Source organism: Typopeltis vanoorti, chromosome 20, assembly GCF_054136105.1.
Source record: "Typopeltis vanoorti isolate ZY-2024b chromosome 20, IOZ_Tvanoo_1.0, whole genome shotgun sequence".
NCBI classification, from domain to species: domain Eukaryota; kingdom Metazoa; phylum Arthropoda; class Arachnida; order Uropygi; family Thelyphonidae; genus Typopeltis; species Typopeltis vanoorti.
The window spans coordinates 98229817-98244989 of record NC_143568.1 but is presented as its reverse complement, the minus strand read 5'-3'; the positions used below and the strand labels follow the sequence as shown (position 1 = coordinate 98244989).

Here is a 15173-nt window from a genome sequence, read left to right as displayed (position 1 = left end):
TTAATTTAATACTTTATACTTTTATAAAATATTTTATACTTTAATACTTCACACAGATAATGCACTGACATTTTCAGCTGGTCCACTCCAAGTTCTCATGTTACTACATTCATCATTTCTTCAAAGTTCATAGAGCCATTAATTTTTTTCTGTGTCACTTGAGCCATCCACACATTACTAGTTATCATAAGATATCAAATATCATGTAACATATAAAAAGAGCCTCCTATAGCACTTAATTTATTTCTAATGTATACCTGCAATTTATGTTCAAAGCAACTGTCATTTAGGATAGGAATATTTTTTGGAATAACAATATATATATATATATATGGAAGTCACTTGTTAATTTATTTTTGTAGAATTTTCAACTACATTTCATATCCATTTTCAATACAGTAGGTAAACATAAAAATGAATAGTAAACATTGCCCAAAATTATACAAAATAAAGAATAAATTAACTTGACTTTTGTATTTATTTATTGTTATTTTATTCTTGTTACTTCTCAATTTTCAAATCTAGTAATATTTTTGAAAGTATATTAATTACACCAGTCTAGTCAGCCAAATGGATAGGTATCCATTCTCCAAGTAACAAGCTATGGATTTAGACCCACAACCTGTTTTGAATGGTTTTTGAGTGGCTCATGCAGCCAAATAATAAATTTTATTTATCATTTGGCTGCATATAGATAAATTTTATTGCTTGGAGCAAGAAATTGATTGCATGAAAAGTTCTGATGTTGGTTTCTACAGCAGGGTTTCCAGATTAATGTTCTTAGCCCATCCATGGTGGTAATGTGCTATACCTCTATAAGCTCTGGTTGATGAATTTCATCTAAAAAAACAAAGTTTTTTTTTTGCCATTAATTCTAATTATATATATTTTTTTAGTGGTTCATGAAGCCGTAAGCACTGAGAATGCTGATCTCTTACAAGAGATTCTGGAGAAGAGAGACTTCCAGAGATACAGTAACAGGGCTGTAGGAATTCCTGATCTTCTGAAAAAAATACAAGATGTAGGTCATGTTTTAATCCTTTTAGTTTAGTGAACAATATTTATATATAGCAAGTGAACAGAACAGTGTGTGTGTGGCATACTGCATGTGCCACACACACACAATTTAATAATTGTTCTGCAATTATTAAATTATAGTTCGCAAGAAATATCTTCGTTTCTTTCCTTTACTTAAACTCAATAGCCAGTCTCATATAGAGGGGGCAGGGTTTTTCATCCCATAAGAACACAGCAGTTAACAGATATGATACACTGCCTTCATAGATTGTGTTGCTTTGACTGTAAATCCAAAAAAGCCAATCCAAGCATGAAGAAATAAAAACTTACATATGAAATAGTAAACTTTATTTAAATTTAGTAAGTAAATACAACTGTGTGTGTGTGTGTGTGTCAGTGGTATTATTCTGAAATTGTTACATTATATAGTTGACAAGAAATTATATTTGTGTTTTTATTGTTTATCCAAGCATGAACAAACAATAACTTGCATGTGAAGTATCCTTGCAGTTTGTATACAGAGACAACTGATTTTGCATCATATTGTTTTGGTATTTCATAATGCACAACATGCCTCCTTTTTGAGATGTATATTGCCATGTATTATTTGACGGTCACTACCCAGAACAATTTTGGACTTTTATTGAAAGTCCAAAAGGTCACATTACTGGGAACTAGACCCATGAAGATAATGAGAGCCAAATCATTAAAATTATTCATGTCAAGTATAATTTGCTTTTTAATTAAGCAAATTAAATTTCTTTATACATCTTTCATTCATGACTTATTTTTCATGGTATTAACAACACCACAAACACTTTTATCAACAAAGATGTTTTATTAACGCTTATATTTCACTGATTTTCAACTCAGCATCATCAGAGCACAACACACTTGTAAACGCGACAGTGAGTGAGTGAAACAGTATAATTGCAAAAGACAAAAGATCTAAAGTCCTATTTTTTGGCACCCTCTAACGGGGGGGGGGGGGGGGGGAACAGTTATCCAGGAGTTTTTCTTAGGATAACCGTCTCCCAGATTTTTGGCAAATTAATGCAATCGTATTTGTTAAGGTTGGGAGAATTCTTCAAAGCCATTGCTGACTCAAAAAATAATCTTTCAGATCTATAACGACTCCTAAATAGCACATTCGTTTTCCTCCATCTAATCCTGTGTGAAGGAGTGTCCAAAGCGTGGTCTGCCAGTTCCGATAATAGGCCAAGTCACAGTCACATGGAACTTCATACACTCCTGGGTGTGCTAAAGGGTGAAGTTTATCCTTAGGCGGGTGGATCAGAGTTACCAGCTTGACACGAGGTTTGAAAGTGGTGCGAAGGCCATGTTTCAACAATACTTTGGCTATCTTTTCCGATGTACCTCTGATATAGGGAATAGAAATGGTCATGTTGTATTCTTGTGTATTAGGGGAGGGCAGAGTAATGGGCCTATGTAGTATTTTATCTATTTTGTAGGGATTGTAGCCATTGGCTAAGAACGTATGGCGCAGGTATTGGAGTTCAGTGGTCAGAGCTGTATCGTTAAAACAAATGGCTCTGGCTCTGTGTGCAAGTGTTTTTAAAATGCCATACTGTTGGACTGGATGATGATGTGATTGTTTATGTAGGTATCTTCCTGTGTGTGTAGGCTTTCTGTAAATAGAAAAAGATAATGATCCATCTGAAAGGTGGGTGACTAATGTGTCAAGAAATTGTAAACAGTTATTTGATTCTTTTTCTACTGTGAAGTAAATTTTGGAGTGTTGGCTGTTTATGTAGGTGACAAAAGCATCTAAAGTGTCTTGTCCATGGGGCCAGATGGCAAACACATCACCTACATAGCATAACCACACTTGTGTCTTGTATGTAGCTGTGGTAAGTACTTTGCTTTCAAAGTGTTCCATGTAAAAATTTGCTAACGGAGGAGCCCATAGCAGTACCATTAATCTATTTGTAGAATTCCCCCCCCCCCATGTAAAATAACCTGCATTCATGGTAAATTGAAATAATTCAAAAATATCCTGGTGAAATTTAGACTTGATTAAATCAAGAGTGTCTATAAGTGGTACATTGGTAAATAATGAGGTGACATTGAAACTAACCATTATGTCTGAATCTTTTAGGATTAGATTTTTAACCAGTGTTTTGAAATGGATTGAATTTTTTACAAAAGTAGAGGAGTTGCCAGTAAGGGGGGGGGCAAGCGACTTGGCTAAATGCCTGGCCAGTTTATATGTGGGACTATCTATGCTATCAACTATGGGGCATGGAGGAATATTAGTTTTGTGGATTTTTGGTAATCCATAAATACGGGGTGGTTTAACATGAATTGCTTTTATTTTCCTGATGATTTCTTTGGGCTATGATGTCACTTTTTTCAGTAATTTTCGGACTTTTTTCTTTGATCTGCTCGCCTAAGGATAAACTTCACCCTTTAGCACACCCAGGAGTGTATGAAGTTCCGTGTGACTGTGACTTGACCTATTATGGGCAAACAGGAAGATCAGTGAACATCCGCCTGGAAGAACATGAAAGATACATTCGCTACTATTACTATGGCAAGTTGGGAGTGGCAGACCACGCTTTGGACACTCCTTCATACAGGATTAGATGGAGGAAAACGAACGTGCTATTTAGGAGTCGTTATAGATCTGAAAGATTATTTTTTGAGTCAGCAATGGCTTTGAAGAATTCTCCCAACCTTAACAAATATGGTTGCATTAATTTGCCAAAAATTTGGGAGACGGTTATCCTAAGAAAAACTCCTGGATAACTGCTTTTTTTTTTTTTCCCGTTAGAGGGCGCCAAGAAATAGGACTTTAGATCTTTTGTCGTTTGTAATTATATTGTTTCACTCACTCACTGTCACGTTTACAAGTGTGTTGTGCTCTGATGATGCTGAGTTGAAAATCGGCGAAATATAAGCGTTAATAAAACATCTTTGTTGATAAAAGTGTTTGTGGTGTTGTTAATACCATGAAAAATAAGTCATGAATAACCATCAACACCTAAGCTTATCTGTTAGATCTTTCATTCAAAGAGACTTCATAATTTTTTGTGAAGTCTGATTACTTTTTAACCAAAGGAAAAAAATTTTCTGTTATTATTAAATTTCTTCATGTGGTTTCATAAGCCAAAATGGCAACTAGAATCTTTAGGTGCAGCTTAATATTACATTATGTAAAATTTTAATATGGAAAAATTAGGCTTGATTGCCTGTCACAACGAGTAACAGGGAGAAAACTCTGAATTTCTTGTAGGAATCCTAGAAATTCTGCTTTCTCCATTTGAGACTTTACCTTCAGATGAAAAGCCCTTCAAACCCAGAGCACTCCTTTTATTGTTGTTACCTGCAGCCTTTTGGCTGGAGAGCAGATATGCTAACCACTTGACTAACCAAGTCTGCAAAAAAACAGAAATACGTGATCTGATAATATTGAAGTCTTGACAGATAACTGATTAATTTCGAGGAGAATTGTTGATAGGAAGTTAGTAATTTGATGTAATCATGCCATCGTTAACAAGTTAGCTATTTATATATAACTTAGCAAAAGGAAGGGAAATAGGAAAATAAATCATGCTTTAAAGGAAACAGAATTTGTTTATGGTTATATCTGCAAAGTATACATTTGGATGTAGTATTATTTGATGCTACAATAAAAATAAAAAATATGATACACAGAGAAGGCTTCCTAGGATATTATGTACAACAGTGTGTAGTGAATGAATTTCTTATGTATTTATTTAATACCTTCATGCCAGGTACCAGACAAATCTTATTGTGCCATTCTTGCCCATTGAGTGGGTCTTTTGTGCTTCCTTTTTTTTTATCAGACAGGCATGCAACAGCAAATCATTCCCCTCATCTTCCTCAGAACCAAGGCCGCCGAGAGGAGGTGACGTCTGAGACTTTTGTCACGGGCCTGGCATCGAAAAGAGCCCGACGTGTCACATAACTGTGTTTATAATGCATGGTTTTAATTCTCGTAATAATACAACAATGATAAAGGATAATGACATATCGAGAATGATACTGCGTTTTGTTTTAGACAGACGGCTACGCTCTTTAGCTAGCCGTGAATGTCCAAGACACTGATTCTCTCAGCGCGGATCGCTGTAGTTATAGCGGGTGATGACATCAATAGGCGTTCGTGCAAGGTTGTTGCAGTCGGTTGCGCTAGCACTAGCTAGTAATTGCATTCACAGTAATGTTCCCTGCCAGAACGCTTCGTTCTTGTTAGTATTTTGATAGACAAAGGTTTTGTGATTGTTTGCTATCAATAGAACATGATCTGGCAATGAAAATTGATTATGACAAGGTGATTAAAGATTTTGGTAACTATAAAGTGAGGAAATGGATAAGGCAATAAAAATTAAAAAATTCTCTTTTTACTTAATGTTTGTATTTTGTATGGTATGTAATGTATCGAATTTTGAATATATCTTACACTTTTTTTAAAGTAAATGTTTAATATTTTATATGACTTTTTTTTATTAAACAAAAGTGATGCACTTTTTTAAGTGGGGCCCGGACCACGGACTTGTCACGGGCTCAAAAATTTCTCTTGGCAGCCCTGCTCAGAACTATCATATACTCATGAATAACACTATTCTAAGAATAATTCTTCCTCACTATACTGCACAGCAAAACAAAACTAGATTATTATTCTTTTTTTTTGCTTTGCTGTATAGTGGAGGGGGGGGACAAATAATATGCACTGAAAAACAAAAGTAGTAATTTTGTTTTGAACTAAGTATAGTAGGTCTTTACAACCTATATCAAAATAATTGATAAGTGAAATTTATTTGAAAAATTTTCTAAGATTATGCTTGTGTTATTATACCAAAAGAAAAATGAAACTTTTTGTTTTTAGTTTATTTCTAAGAAAAGACTTCTTTTTCTTTCTCAGCCTTGTTCGGTCCACTGCTATACAAAGGCCTAACCCTTTTTTGACCACTTCTTTCTATTCTTTATTCTTTGGCAGTCTTCTTTTTCTTCTTGTCAAAGTTTCTAAGGTCATCATCCCATCTTGTCCTTGGCTTTCCTCTGGTTAGTATCCAGTGTGCAGCTCCTTGGTCCTGCATCCATCCTCTCTTCTCATTACATGGCCTGCCCACTTCCATTTTCTGGTCTTAATATGAGTTGGAATGTCATTTATCTTTTTTTGCTTACTAATATAGTTGTAGAAAATTTACTAGATCACAGTGGTTCATAGTTATATGCAATGATATTTCAATATTGCTGTAGTTAAATGTGGGCAGGAAAACTGCTAATTGTAACAATTACTTTTTTTTTTTGGATAATGTAAGATATATAATCTGCACTAGATTTGGAAAAGTAAATAGTTTTTTATTTTATTTATTTTTTTAAGGATCTGAGTTGACATCCATTAAAATTTTCTGTTAAGACAGTTTATATATATATATATATATACTAGCTTTATGTGTGTAGAGGCTTAAGTGCTGTGAGGACATCATATTGGAGGCTTAATGGATTGTATACAGCACTCAGAAAGGATGAAGACAGAATTTAATACTTCCTATATATTTCATCTCAGTAAATGAGACATCTTCAGGGATTACAAAAAAATAATGTAACATCAAAAACAAATAACACACAATACTAAGCCCAACCATGTGGGTGACACTAAAGTCCTATCTAGGTGGAGCACCCTCTAAGGGCGGTTGTAGGTGGCCTGGAATGTAAAGTGGGACCTCTGGTGATAAGCGTTTCCCGAAGCTTAATGCAACCATATTTGTTGAGATTTGGTTGGTTCCTGAGAGCTGTTGCTGATTCTAAGAATAGTCTCTCTTTTTTGAATTTGCTGTGGTGGAGCATGGTAGTTTTTTTCCATGAGATCCTGTGGGTTGTATCCAAGACATGGTCAGCTAAGCCTGACTGACCATAGTTGTGTTTGCAGATGTATGACTTATGTAGCTCCAGGCAGATAGTGGCTGATCTGCCTGTCTGTCCAAAGTATGCCAGTTTACATGAACAGCGTACTTTATAGACTCCAGGCACTGAGAGAGGAGGGAACTGATCTTTTGTGGAGTGGATAAGGGTAGCAAGTTTGCAGTGGGGCTTAAATGCTGTGTGTAGGTTGTACTTTTTTAAAATCTTGGCTATTTTTTCTGATGTGCCACAGATGTAGGGTATGGTGATGGCATTTGTAAACTCTTTCTGAAGAGAAGACTGAGGGGAGGACCTGATTATTTTTTTAATACTGTATCACTGTAGCCATTGGAGAGGAAAGTGTTGTGTATGTGGTCAAGCTCAGTTGTAAGGGCGGTTCCACTGGAACAAAGATTGTGGGCTCTCTTGGTAAGAGTTTTAATAATGCCATATTGTTGAGTGGGGTGGTGGTGGGAGAGTTTGTGAATGTATCTGCCTGTGTGTGTGGGTTTTCTATATACAGTGAAGGAAAGTGTACCGTTGGGAAGGCGTGTAACTAAAGTGTCTAGGAAGCGTAAACAATTGTTCTTTTCTTTTCCATTATAAACTGGATTCTTGGATGTAGGCTGTTGAGGTGACTGAGGAAAGAGTCTAGTGTGCCTGGGCCATGAGGCCAAATAGAGAACACATCGTCTACATATCTTAGCCAGATAGAAGGTTTGAGAGGGGCTGAGTCTATGGCTTGTTTTTCAAATTCTTCCATATAAAAATTTGCAAGAGGGGTGAGAGGGGGGGGGGCATGGCAGTTCTCTCTATCTGTTGTAGATTTTGTTCTTCCAAGAAAAATAACAGAATTTATGGCAAAGGAAAAGAGATCTAGGATGTCAGAAGGAAAACGTTTTTTAAGAGTGTTAATGTATCAATTAAGGGAATGTTGGTAAATAATGAGGAGATGTCAAAGCTTACTAATATGTCTGTGTTATTTAAGGTTAGATTTTCTATGTGAGTTTTAAAATGGGTAAAGTTTTTTATATAGGATGTGGAAAGTCCAGTGAGGGGGGGGGGGTCAGAGAGCTGGCCAGCTGTTTTGACAGCTTGTAGCAAGGTGTGTTAGTGGCATCTGTTATAGGCCTTAGTGGGGAATTGGGTTGATGGATTATTTTTGGTAAACCGTATATTCAGAGGGGGGGGGATGGAAAGGTTTGAGTTTTTTTGTGATTTCTGATGGCCAGGAAGACACTTTTTTAAGTAAATTTTTTAACTTGTGTTTTTGTGGGGGTCGTGTTCTAGCAGGGTGTAGGTACAGCGATCTCGGAGGATAATCCCTATTTTTCGATTGTATTCCGTGGTATTAAGAACGACAGTGGCATTACCCTTATCTGCTCTGGTGATGACGATACTTTTTTTCTTTTTGTAATTTCATGAGAGCAGTGCGTTGGGCGGACGATAAATTACTTTTTGGAGGCAGGGACTGGGCGAGGATGTTGGCAAATTCAAGTCTGATGTTATTTGCTATCTCTAGTGCTAAGCGACAGATACCGCATTCGACATTGTACATCACATCAAGCACCGGCACTTCTTTAGGAGCGACCGTGAAATTGTGGCCAAGGCTTAGGGCACTAATGGCTTCGTCGTTGAGCCTTTTGGACGATAAGTTCACTGCTGTCTGGATCGGTTGAATTTGCAGTTGCAGTTTGATACTAGGTTGTTAAATTTCTTGATATTTTTATTTTTTGAAATTCTTTCTGTGCGGAAGCTTCCGAGATGCCAGAGAGTACATATTGTAATTTTAAAAAGTACAACCTACACACAGCATTTAAGCCCCACCGCAAACTTGCTACCCTTATCTGCTATACAAAAGATCAACTTCCTCCTCTCTCAGTGCCTGGAGTCTATAAAGTACCCTGTTCATGTAAACTGGTGTACTTTGGACAGACAGGCAGATCAGCCACTATCCGCCTGGAGGAACATAAATCATACATCCGCAAACAGAACTATGGTCAGTCAGGCTTAGCTGACCTTGTCTTGGATACAACCGACAGGATCTCATGGGAAAAAACCACCATGATCCACCACAGCATATTCAAAAAAGAGAGACTATTCTTAGAATCAGTAAGTAGCAGCTCTCAGGAACCAACCAAATCTCAACAAATATGGTTGCATTAAGCTTCTTAAGATTTGGGAAACGCTTATCACCAGAGTTCCCACTTTACATTCCAGGCCACCTACAACTGCCCTTAAAGGTCATTCCACCTAGATAGGACTTTAGTGTCACCCATGTGGTTGGGCTTAGTATTGTGTGTTATTTGTTTTTGATGTTACGTTAGTTTTTTTGTATTCCCTGAAGATGTCTCATTTACTGAGATGAAATATATAGGAAGTATTAAATTCTGTCTTCATCCTTTCTGAGTGCTGTATACAATCCATTAAACCTCCAATATGAGATACTAGCTTTACATGAACATTTCACTGGAAAAAAATTGAAACTGGAATGTTATATGTGTGTGTGTATGTTGGTCGGCTTGTAAATATGTGTTTGCCTGTAGAAGAGTCAAAGTGAATATCTGCCTGATATGCAACATATAGGAAATACAGCCAAGCATTAATGTGTTAAAATGATGATCAGGTAAATATCCCAGACCAGGCTGAAGTAGATTCTCTCTTTCTCTTGTTGCAGAACTAGACAGGATTCATACAATGTGCAAGCAACTATGCACATTTTTCCCTGCTGATTAATAAAATTAATCAACGGGGAAGTGTTGATTAATAAAATTCTGATAGCACAATTAATCATGTCTGTATATTCCGCCATGTCTGTCTGTCTATATGTTGTATATTTTCCAAGAGTCAGTTCATCTGTTTTTGTGGGATGAAAAATCCAAGTTTTCATCCTAGCCAAATTGATTGTCAATTTAACCTCAATAGCTCAGCTATGGAGGTTAAATTGGGGGTGATCTCCTACCAGGCAATGAAATTAAATCACACTAAAGACTTTCACAAACCCTGACATGATCGCTGTAGGTTGGAAAGCAGAAATGTACTATTCACTCATGATTTCCATATTATCTTACCTTTAATCCACCTGCAGTACTAATGAGCTATAGGTTTGCAATTTTCCATGTTTTGTATTGTCATAAAAACCATGAGGGTATTCCTCCTTGAGATGTTTAGGAGGTGGTTCTGCTATACAGTATAGTAATATATACTGGTGTCCAAAAGCTAAGGATGAACTACATTTTTACCTGTATATGAAAAAAGCCAAATGTGGATATATATTTATTGCCAGCAACAAATAAATTATATTACACAAAAAATTAGTTATAAATTTCATACAAATTAAATTGCAATATGTTTTTGGCAAAAGTCAAATTTCCTAAAGAAATATGAGGAATTAATTCCTTAATTCCAAAAAAAAAAGTTAAGGAATTAATGTACAGTGCTTACAGAAACATTTCTCTACATGCAGCTCTCACAACATCGTACCATGCTTAGCATCAAGTGATTCAGGAGGACTTGAGGCAAACTGGACCACTGCTCCTTTAAAACAAAGATAAGGCCTTGTTTGTTTTCTAGAGAGGAATTTTGAGCAGTAATGTGTTTCCCTATTTCTTCTCAAATGTGTTCTGTGGGGTTCGGATCTGTGGAGCATGTCAGCAACTCAATTTGATTAATATCCTCAGTCTTCAGAAGTATTTCAACTGCTTGTGTATGATGTGGTGTGGCATTATCATCCATAAAAATGATGGATGATAATGCCACACCACATACCAAGCAGCATACCAAGGTTGAAGTAATGCAGAAGTCATATTTTCATATATTAGTAACCAAAAGGTGTCGCTCCTTATTATTAAAATACTCTGGATTTGAGATAGATGTTGGAAGTTTTTCCACTTGGTTATACTATAAATTAAAGATGCTAAGAAATTATATTTTTGGCTTAATCCTTTATCCAAGTATAAATTCACTTGGATAATTTGCACCTGAAGTAATTTCAGGTTTGGTTCCCACTGATGAGACCTCAATAAAGGTCCAAACTGATCTTGAGTAGTGGCCTTTTTAATGCATAGCATTATACATATCTGTAAGGATATGTGCTTTGCATCATGGGATGCTAAGGCAAGTAATGTGAATTCATTAGCTTCTATATACATGTTGCCCAGTCCTGAAATTACTTCAGGCGCAACCTTTGTTTGCTTACACTTGGATAAAGGATTAAATCAAGAATATAATTTCTTGGCATCTTTAATTTATAGCCCAGTTGAGTGCTGTGGTGAACAACCTAATTATTTACACAATTGTAGTTTGTGCACTGATGATGCTGATTAGAAAAGCAGTAAAATTAAATAAATTCAATTTTTTTTTCCTAGTGTTGTTTATACCATGAAGTACTATTATGAATAACCACCAACATCTAGCCTTGTATATTATAGAAATGCAAGGTCAGAGTTATGTTTCTTGTTTAATGGATTGGAAATTACTTTGAACTTATCACTAGAAGAATCTGTGGAAAATTTAATTGCACAGTGAACACATTGTGATTATGTTTGCCAATATGTGCAGTTGTTTATGTTGCCAGAAGATAGAACCATATTAGGTAAGTTTATTGGTTGCAGACCATTGTTAGCCTCTTCACAAAAATTCAGTCATAGGTTTTAATTTAATTTATCCATCTTTTTTTTTTTTGAGGTAATAAGCTCATTAGTTCTTCCATCCTAAACAAATATGATGGTATGATAATTTCTGAAGTTTATTCTGCTGCTTTCACACAACTTATCCTCCAACACCACTCCATAAATCTCCAGTCAATCAACATAATAATTAAACAAAAAAGTGCCCATGATTAGCATCAAGGGATACTGTTAGGCAGGCAGAGGTCGTTTTTTTTTTCCATCTGTATAATCCACCATTGAACAGAATATTCTGTATTAATTCTCTTCTGAAGAAGGCAGGACTTGACTTTTACAAACCTGCTTTCCTCTCTTTTAGCTCCTATTAACTTGTTACCAGTCAGTAAACTCTAGTCATTAATTTTGAATGTCAATCAGGAATGTGGCCAGGAAGCATCATTTTGAAATGCTCTACTACAAAAGCATGATTCTTCAGTTCATTAAGGAAATTATTTATCAAGGTTTTTTTTATTATTTATTATTAATTATTTATATATAGTTACTGAAATAAGAGAGCCAAAAGGCTTCACTTCGGCGATGCACAATTATTCAAATTAAGTGGATATTGAATCCAACATTATTTCAAAGCCAAATAGAGAAACTACAAGAGTTTCGTGCCGAATATATAGAAACTATAAAAGTTTCGGCAGATCCAAGCATAAGCAAACCTTTCATGACAGAGGCAACTACGAGTTGCCTCTGTCATGAAAGGTTTGCTTATGCTTGGTATTTCCCTATCCTTAGTATTTCCCATAATGTAAAACGCATTTCCTAGCGGACATGTATGATGTTATACATCATGGGGGGGGGGTCACTACCCAGACTGGTTTCGACATTTGTTGAGGTCTCGTCAGTGGGAGCCAGACCCAGATGTAAATGTAAATACTCAAGTTGTAGTGATGTAGAACTTATATACTTTGCCATACGAGTTGCCAAAAAAGGTGTCACATCACAAAAGGCACCAAGTATTACTGAAATAAGAGAACTAAAAGGCTTCACTTTGGCGATGCACAATTATTCACATTAAGTGGATATTGAATCCAACATTATATCAATGGTATGGTAAAGTATATAAGTTCTGCATCACTACAACCTGAGTATTTATATTTACATCTGGGTCTGGCTCCGACTGACGACACCTCAACAAAGGTCGAAACTGGTCTGGGTAGTGACCCCACCCCATAATGTATAACATCATACATGTCTGCAAGGAGATGTGTTTTATATTATGGGAATCACTAAGGATAGTGATTGGAGCTGATTCCACCTTTACTACGAGTTGCCCCTCTCATGAAAGGTTTGCTTATACTTGGATCTGCCGAAACTTTTATGGTTTCTATATATTCAGCATGAAACTCTTGTAGTTTCTCTATTCGGCTTTGAAATAATGTTGGATTCAATATCCACTTAATTTGAATAATTTATATATAGGATTTATATATACAGGAGGTATGTCCTATTGGTTAGTGAACAGAAGTCTTAGTTTATTTACGATGTTTTAAATTTGTTTGTTTCTGAATATATTATACATATCTAGTTCGACCACAGATGAGAGAATTCTTGACACTTTCTGCACATGGCAATTAGGCAATCTCATCCTATGAAATGGACTGATTTTAGAATCCATTCTAAAATCAGTCCATTTCATAGGATGAGTATTTATTATTACACGTCAGAAAATTAGCTTTTCTTTTACGAACATTCTAGTTTTTAAAGTAGTAGTAACTATTTTGCTTGTATAACAGTGGAAAATTTTACGTGATTTTGTGTATTTGTGATGAGTTCGTACATCCCTTATTCTTTTCTCCCTTTCAATTCAACATGAATTAACTCTTCTTGGCATTCTGCCAGCTACTGTTCTCTCAACTGTGGACAAACTATATATCTTCTCTTGAATGTGGCCAATTAAATGAACTTACTGTTTCATTGCTTATTATTGCTAATAAATTTTTATTCTCAAACAGTAGTTGATTCTGCAAATTGATTACAGTGAAGGTAATAAGTTAGGTAATAATAATATATAAAAAAACAATAATACTTTATTACATTATATTTAATTCTCTACTTTTTTTTTATGGAAGGTTTTGAATGTTAAAATTGAGAAATTAAAATTTGAGTTTTTGAATTTTTTTTAATTTCTCTTTTTCCAGACTCCAGATTTTTATGTTGAGATCAAATGGGAATTCTCTAGTTGGGGTAAGAGTGCTTTGTTTTACTTTTTCATTCTTTATGTTCACTACAGCAGTTCACCAACTTCTTAAAAGATTAATTATCTGGCAGTCACCAATTAATAATTTTGTGAAAATATTATTCATACTAATTTTTTTTTACTTTCAAAATTTAAAAACTCAGAAGATGCATGTTCATAACATATTTTCTTTAGCCTTATGTTTTTCCTTCTAGGTTCTGAAAAAAAAGAAACGTGTGTTAGTAGTATGCCACCAGGCTCTGTACATCGGCACTGCTATTTAATTTGTTCATTAATAACATTTTGAATGATCATTTGAAATGAAGTATTCTGTTATTACTGATGATGCAAAACTGAGAAGAGTAATAGTTAATGAAGATGATGTAGAGATCCTGCAAAGTGATTTAAATAGATAGTATGAACAAAGGTTAATGGGTGCCAATTTAGTGTTCAAATGTCTAAGGGCGCACTTTGGGATAAAAAGACTTCAAGCTGTTTAACAGTAAACAAATTAAGTATATAAGTTGCTGATATTTTCATATAATAACTTAGGAGAGGTGGGGGAACTCTACTAATTTTGTAAGTCATTGGACTTACATCATCAGGCAAAAAGTATTAAATGAACTGTTTAAAAAACTAGAAAATGATTACAGAATACAGCATTAGAATTTCAATTACATGACAGAATGAAAATCAGTTTTAAATTAAATCTTTCTCTTTGTGAGTGTGTGTGTTACAAGTGTTAGTTGTACTCCCTGAAGACGTCTCAGTGACCGAAATGAAATATTTGAGGCATTAAAAATAGTTTATAATCCTTTCTTAGTGCTGTAAATACTCCAGATGCCATCCCAGCACGTAAGTCTTAACACATGGTAAACTAAATCAAACAATATGTACCTAATGGAAAGAGAACTGGATTAGGCAGTCTTGTTCTGTGGTGTAATGCTTGGCATAACTATTGTATGAAGATATCAAATTTCTAATAAATGAAAACCAAAGTTGGTGCAGTATCAAGTCTTGATTTTTACAAATTAAAGATGCCAAGAAATTTTATTCTTGGTTTCATCCTTTATCCAAGTGTAAGCAAACAAAGTTTGCACATGACGTAACTTCACGACTGGGTAACTTGTATATAGAAGCTAATGACTTCACATCACTTGCCTTAGTATCCCATAATGCAAACCTCATATCCTTATGGACATGTATAGTGCAATGCATTATGGGAAGGATCACTATCCAGACCAGTTTTGACCTTTATTGAGGTCTTATCATTGGGAGCAAGACCCCAGAAGTGATACCAAAGTTGAAGCAATGCAGAAGTCATATTTCCATATACAAGTAGCCCAAGGGTGTCACATCTTATTACTACTAAAATACTCTAGATTAGAAATATATGTCGAAAGCTTTTCCAC

At 35.3% G+C, this 15173-nt stretch overlaps 1 protein-coding gene across 1 annotated transcript in view; it reads left to right on the top strand.

Annotated features, from left to right (window-relative positions):
* LOC150095700 (ankyrin repeat domain-containing protein 13D-like) overlaps positions 1 to 15173 on the top strand; it is a 131825-nt gene that overhangs the window by 41950 nt on the left and 74702 nt on the right. The window contains exons 3-4 of the mRNA XM_090409945.1: positions 897 to 1021; positions 13724 to 13769. Coding sequence (XP_090266071.1) covers positions 897 to 1021; positions 13724 to 13769 — 171 coding nt within the window. The remainder of the gene's footprint in view (positions 1 to 896; positions 1022 to 13723; positions 13770 to 15173) is intronic.